The 7,137-nt window shown below is 49.1% G+C and overlaps 1 protein-coding gene across 1 annotated transcript; it reads right to left on the bottom strand.

The window, feature by feature from the left end:
* Positions 1 to 402: 402 nt before the first annotated feature.
* Positions 403 to 3,757, bottom strand: LOC123415757 (tyrosine N-monooxygenase-like). Its single transcript, XM_045106755.1, has 2 exons — positions 2,789 to 3,757; positions 403 to 1,038 (listed from the first exon to the last, which is right to left on the bottom strand). Exons 1-2 carry the CDS (start codon positions 3,755 to 3,757, stop codon positions 403 to 405), a joined length of 1,605 nt encoding a protein of 534 aa, XP_044962690.1.
* Positions 3,758 to 7,137: the final 3,380 nt, after the last annotated feature.

Raw genomic sequence — 7,137 nt, 5'->3', positions numbered from 1 at the left:
AGTTACATAAGTAGTTTTCGTGAGAGAGAGAGAGGGGGGGTACAGCGATAGCATTGTTACACACATGTCCATGCTAGGCCTCAAAAGTCTACGTGCCTATAGAATAGGGGAGATAGTTACAAATTAATAAAAGAGATATACATGTACACGATTGTTCAATACTTGAGATACGAAATATAGGCATACACCCTTGTACTAAGGTTACACATGCTATCTTTGAGGAACTTGGCAAGCAACATAGGGCAGAGGATCAACTTATTGCACATGTTAGAACTAGGATAGAACACACTTCCTCTGCCACCCTATGAGGAATATGGTCCATCAACATCATCAAGTAAAAGGAAGGCAACATTAATTTTTTTATATCCTTGTTGTATTGGTGTTTCATAGCACGCTATTTTCTCAACGGTGCATGAGAGGATAGAGGTGCGCTGCAAGACGTGGCTTAGCATGTAGCACTAGTGGTTTCTCCATGAAGAGGTCGTGCTTGGACTCGCTGAGATTGATGGCCGACACCCTAGCCGGTTTGGTCCAAGTAAATCCATGCAGGAGCCTGCCAAAGAGCATGACACCCATGGTTGTTCCTAGTGATGCGGCAATGCACCCCCGCCGTCCGGTACTGAAAGAGATGAACCGCAATTCACTCTCGGTAAGAACCACCTTGATGTTGTCTCCTATATGGCGCTTTGGCTTGAAGTGGAGTGGTTCGTCCCAGACGGTGGGGTTCTGGCCTAGGCCCATCCGGCTGAGCATGACGTGGCTACCCTTGGGCACGCGGTAGCCTGCGATAATGGTGTCGGCAACCGCGACGTGTGGAAGGTTGAACGGGGCGACTGGGTGTAGTCGAAATGCCTCACGTATGCACGCCTTGAGATAGTTGAGCTCCATGATGTCCGACTCCTGCACCAGCTGCTCACGACCGACAACCCAGTCCATCTCCTCCACCGCTTTGGCCAGCAATTCTGTGTTGCTCACCATCACCACCAGCGCCCACTCCACTGCATTTGATGGGTTATCTATGGCCGCTAATATTATGTCATGCATGCATTCCATGGAATTAATGTAAGTTAATACAATTTATATCTTTGCATAGGGATATACTAGAACGCTTCTTTTAGAAGGATTATATGCTTTTAGAAAGATTATATGCCTGCTGATATAGCCTTCGTTAGCCTCTGGCTTACATCAACCGTGGTACGAATATGTACTCCCTCCGTTCCTAAATATAAGTCTTTTTAGAGATTTTACTAGAAGACTACATACGGAACAAAATGAGTGAATCTACATTTTAAAATGTGTCTATATACATCTGTATGTAGTATCCTAGTGAAACCTCTAAAAAGACTTATATTTATAAACGGAGGGATTTGATAGCATCTGCATTGTTTTATTGAAAATAATTAGCATGTGCGTATCAATTTGTCTCAATCTTTCGTCATCTTCTGGTTGCCTATCTACAAATAGGAAAACTATAAATGTATACCTACTAATAAAGGGAGAAACACATCTGCTCTTGGTATGTCATGCAGGCGGCTGAGTGATGACCTTGGAACTATATGTTTTGGCATGATATATAGCATCCCCCATTGTAAAATTTGTAGGTGTGGAGTGGTAGCTACGGGTTGTTTGACAAAGATAGTTGTGTGGATCTATTGATGAAAATGCCGGAGGTTTCAGCCTCCTTTTTGAAAAAAGAAATCTAATATTAAAGATTCTCACTAAAATAATGAGCATTTTTATGGTACCCTATACTAGTAGGAAAAGAGAGCAGTATAGGTTTAATCTCACCGTTGATTTTTTTAGGGTAGTTTAGACCCTAATTATCACATTAAAATTCTTTCATCATTGTCGAGAGGAAACGCCGCCTCCGGGCAATCTCACATCCCACCGTCGCCCCAAGCAGCCAAGCTCCACCTTAAGTCCTCAGCCCCGATGCATCGTACCCCATATTGCACGACCAACCGGCCGTCCAACTGCCCACGTCCGCTTTCGCTGTTGCCGCTGCCGCTGCATCAGTTCGCTCCCTCCATCTCGCTGTTGCCATCCTCCTCTTGTGGACCTTCAGGGTCGGACACCCATGACCTTGCAGGTTGCAGCAGGCCCTGAACGGCTGAACGTCCACTGCCATGTTTGGCTGTGAATAGTCTGATTGCATCTTAAAAACCGAGTGACTTCAAAACTTTCTTCAGATACTAGCTGCGGCTGCTAGGGAATAACCGAGCCATCACTGAAATTGTCAACAACTTGAAATACTACACAATTTAAAACATGAATTTGCATTGATCAAGATCAACTCTCCGAAGATGAACATAGAACCATCTATAACCTTGAGCGCCTATCGCCTACATCCTTCTGCCTGAAAGCCATGACGAGGATGACGTATTTCTGTATGGCCTTCTAGTCGACGGCGGCAAGCTCGTCAGTGGTGTCCGATGGTTTCGTCACCACCGCCATGAACCAGGCTACGATGAGCAGCCTAAGCCAGTGCCTCATATAGTCACATACGACCTGTCGAGCGCCTGGTCTACGGGCTGGCTGAGGAAGGGATGGGAGATGGGCCCGTGGAGGAAGAGGATGCATGCGCGGCTATGGAACCAGATACAAGCTGAAAATTAATCTCCCTAAATTGCCCTCAAATCAAATATACCGCTCGCGTTGAACGAGCAGTGCATGCTATACTGCTAACCCAATTCGAGGAGTATACATCTCTTTGGGACGTTGGATCTTCAGGAGTGGACGGTCAGTATTCATTACAGGGTACCGTAAAAGAGCTCTAATGGTTCCTTACCTTGCACTGTGCTTTAACCTCCTCGATGTTGAGCAATGGCTTGCCGTCACCATCAACGAGCGTGATGAGAACGTCAAGGAAGTCCTGGACCCCGTCCTGCCTCTCGCTGCTACTCCATTGCCTCCAACGCTCTTCGATGACCGTGTCGTGTATTCTATCCAATTTTGTGTTGGCCTCCTTAATCATTTTCTCATGGCCATCAAGATCTAGGCCAAGTAGACACGGGAGGTAGTTGCTGACGCAGAACGAGAAGAGGAGCCCTAGGAGGGTGAAGGAAGCGTCCATGTGCTCCACTTCCATCGGCCCCGGGCCGCCGTCCGGTTGAGGCTCCCCGAAGTACCGTTGGCCGAAGACAAGCCAACGGATGACGTTAGCACAGTAATGTCGCGCGACGAACCTGACATTGACGTTGCCTAGTCCAGACGTTGAAGATGACCCCCCGGTGGTGAGGTTGTAGATGTAGCGCGTGAAGTTATCAGCTTCCTCAGCTCGCTTGTCATGGAGCCACTTGTGACGGGACGGGCATATGATCTCAGAGGTGAGCACCTTACGCATCTTCCTCCACTGGTCACCAAATGGCGTGAGCACAACGTCCTTGTACCCGCAGCTGATGGCACTGGAGGCAAAGGTAAGTGGGCGGGACAAGAAGTTTGCATCCTGATTCTTGAGCACCTCCCTCGCGAACTTGGGACATGTGATCGGGATGACGTGGACGCCGCCGAGGTGGAAGCAAGCGATATCGGTGCCCATCTCCTTCATCACGCCATCGGTCCAACGGAATGCTGGCTTATTCAGCATCATCTCGGGGAGGCTACCCACCACTGGCCACGACCATGGCCCCGGCGGAAGTGAAAGCGACACCGTCGCCGATGATAATGTGCCACTCTGAACCTTAATCTTGGCCAAGAGAAGGCATATGGTCGTTATTACGACGAGCGGCAGGGACACAAAGCAGCATAACACCAGCATTGTGGAGACCGGTGCTTGCTGAGTGCACACAGGCTCGCAGGCTAGCTACTTGCTCTCGTTTTTGATTGTGTAGGGAAGGAAACTTTGCTTTACGTGTTGCTCTGCCTACGCATTCGAGACCCCTATTTATATATTTCTGATATACTTATCCTAATACTAATAATAATTGTCTATCCAAACGTGATAAAAATAGAATTAAAATCTCCTATTATAGATTTCGAGTGTACTTATCCAAAAACTCGCAACAATTTCCTTTACAAAAGTATTTCAGTCCGAAGCAAGTATTTCATATGTTAAAAATGTGCCTATTATACTGCCAATAGTAATTTTTTGAGGGAAAGGCAAAGCTTTATAAATCAACTACGTTCGGCATATCGCCCGACACGCAACAAGCCACATTGGGCGGTACAATCGAGTCCCATTCAACACAGCTATGAACGGCACAAGCACCACCAATTTGGGCTAATGCATGCGCAACTGTGTTCACATTACGTCTACATACGGTAACATTCCAATGGGCAAACCATAGCTTGAGCTGGTACTTCAGGTCCTCGATGATGGCGGCATAGGGCGAGGCATCGGCACGGCAGACATCCATGGCCTCCGCAAGTAGTTGCGAGTCTGTCTCGAAAGTAACTCTGATGGCGCCTATCTCGGTTGCAGTCGTCACCGCCGCTGCCAGGGCATGAAGTTCAGCTCCAAAGGCATCAGACACTTGCTCCTGTCTCCCTGCTCGCGCGACCAGGAGGTGACCATGGGCGTCACGAGCCGCGATCCCCCACCCACTGTAGTAGTTGCCCGGCGTGAATGCACCATCAAGGTTGATTTTGATAAACTCATCCTGCGGAGGTTGCCATCGGTCCATGGTGCGTTTGGGTACAGCCGGAGCTAGGGTTTGTTCGTACTCCATTGCATCACACCGGGTGCGTCTGACGGTCTCTATCGCCTGTGCAGCAGGTTCCCCCTCTCTGATTCTGTTACGGTTGTTCCACCAGTGCCACCAGAATGTTATGATGAGAACACGCTTCTTCTCGGCTAGCCCCCAAAGAGAATCCAACATTGCATGCACGCCCCCAATAGTTTCAAGCCGGCGCCGTTCCTGCTCCAACCCGAGCTGTCTCCAGACTTCTTTGACCACTTTGCATTTGATGAATAGATGACCACCATCCTCCTCCCCTTTTCCACAAACAAAGCAGGCCACGGAGTCAAGCTTCATACCTCGTCTTTTTAAGTTCGTGCAGAGGGCGAGGGATTCATGGCGGACACGAACATTTGTAGTTTAGCTGGGCATGGTAGTTTCCATATACGCTTCCAGGATTGATCTGCGCACGCATCGAGCCGCCCTGCACCCTCAGTACTCGTACCAGGAGCTCCACTACGCTGCTGCTTATTCAGCTGGACCAGTAGCTTATATGCACTTTTGACGGAGTGTGCTCCCCTGGGATCAAAGTGCCATGCGTAGAAGTCTTGCACCCCCTCCCATAGGGGTATTTGCAGGATGTAGCGAGCATCATCGTCGCAGAATGTTTCCCGCACCAGCCGTTCGTCCGAGCCACCTATGATCGGACACAACAGCTCATTCACCTGGGTCAACAGGCTGCCCCCCCCCCCACGGCGTGATGACTTGCCTCGACCATGGCCTAGGGATCCATGGATCCCGCCAGATGTTAATGCTTGTACCGTCCCCCACTCTCCAGATATAGCCCTGTTTCACCACCTCGATGCCTTGGAGGATACTTCGCCATGCATATGAAATACCATCATGAGCCACTGCCTCTAGAGCTGAACAGGAGGGGAAGTATCGAGCTTTAAGGATCCGGACACACATGCTGTCCGGTTGCTGAATAATTCTCCATCCCTGACGGGATAGCATGGCAAGATTGAATGTGTGCATATCCCTGAAGCCAAGGCCCCCCATCGCTCTCGGAAGTGTCAACTTCTCCCAACTCAACTAGTGCAGAGGGTTTTGCTTGTCCTGTTGGCTCCACCAAAATTTCCCGAGTAAGGCATTCAGCTCCGCGCAGAAGGACTTAGTCAAGTCGAAACATGACATTGCATATGTCGGAATCGCCTGGCCAACCGCCTTAACCAGCACCTCCTTGCTCTCTTTGGCTAACAATTTCTCCTGCCACCCATATACCCGCCCACACATGTTCCGCTTGATGTATTTAAATGCTTGTTTCCATGATCGCCCGACGTGGACCGACAGGCCCAGCTATTTCTCATTCCAATCCTCACTGTGTATTTCCAATTCAGCCTTCACTAAGATTCTGTCCTGGTCACATGTATTAAGGCTGAACATAATGGCTGATTTTTCCGTGTTGATACATTGCCCCGAACATGCTTCATATAGTTGCAGGATCTCATGGAGGGCCGCAGCTTCCTGCTGTTGTGCTTTAATCAGGAGCTTGGAGTCGTCAGCAAACAACAGATGGGAAACACACGGTGCCCGGGGGCAAATCTTCACGCCATGGAGAGTGCCTTGTTCCTCCGCATGGCGCAGCAATGCCGAGAGTCCTTCAATAGAGATGACAAATAGGTAGGGGGAGATGAGATCCCCCTGCCTAAGGCCTCGCGATGGCCTGAACTGATGCGTGAGCGTGCCATTAACCTTGATTTGGTAGCCTACTGTGGTTACACACTTCATGACTAGCTCAATCCAGCGCCTGTTAAAGCCCAACTTGCCAAGCATAGCCTCCAGGAAGGTCCACTCCACTCGGTCATATGCCTTACTCATGTCAGCCTTTACTGCCGCCACCCCGTTCCTTCCGTTCCTCTTGTTCATAAGGTAGTGAGAGACCTCATAGGCGATAAGCACATTGTCAGTGATCAACCTTCCTGGAACAAAGGCGCTTTGGTTCTCGGATATTACTTCAGGAAGGATAATCTTGAGCCTATTGGCGATAACCTTGGAGACAAGTTTATACATAACATTGCAGAGACTGATCGGCCGGAGGTCCTTTATCCTTTTAGGATTCTTAACTTTTGGGATAAGCACCGCTGTGGTATTGTTCCAGCCCTCTGGGAAGTCACCACCATGCAGAACTTTGAGAACTTCCTCGACAACCTTATCACCCATGAAATGCCAATGCCGTTTGAATACAAACGCCGGCATACCATCCGGTCCTCGGGCTTTGAGGTCCCCAATATGATCCAACGCAGCCTTCACCTCCTCCCTGGTATACTCAGCCCCAAGGGCACTGTTCATAGCGGTAGAAACCCGCGGTTCCACCTTATGAATCAGCTCAGCAAGTCGGTGAGGGCTGGATGTAGTGAATAAATCCTGAAAGAAAGAGCAGACATAGTTAGTAAGGGCCGGTCCCTCCTCCACCATCGAGCCATCTTCTCTACATATCTTCTTTAATCTATTTGCTCTTTTC

This window comes from Hordeum vulgare, chromosome 1H, assembly GCF_904849725.1.
Source record: "Hordeum vulgare subsp. vulgare chromosome 1H, MorexV3_pseudomolecules_assembly, whole genome shotgun sequence".
Classification (NCBI taxonomy): Eukaryota; Viridiplantae; Streptophyta; class Magnoliopsida; order Poales; family Poaceae; genus Hordeum; species Hordeum vulgare.
The sequence above is the reverse complement of the archived record's forward strand: the minus strand, read 5'-3'. Positions and strand labels throughout refer to the sequence as shown.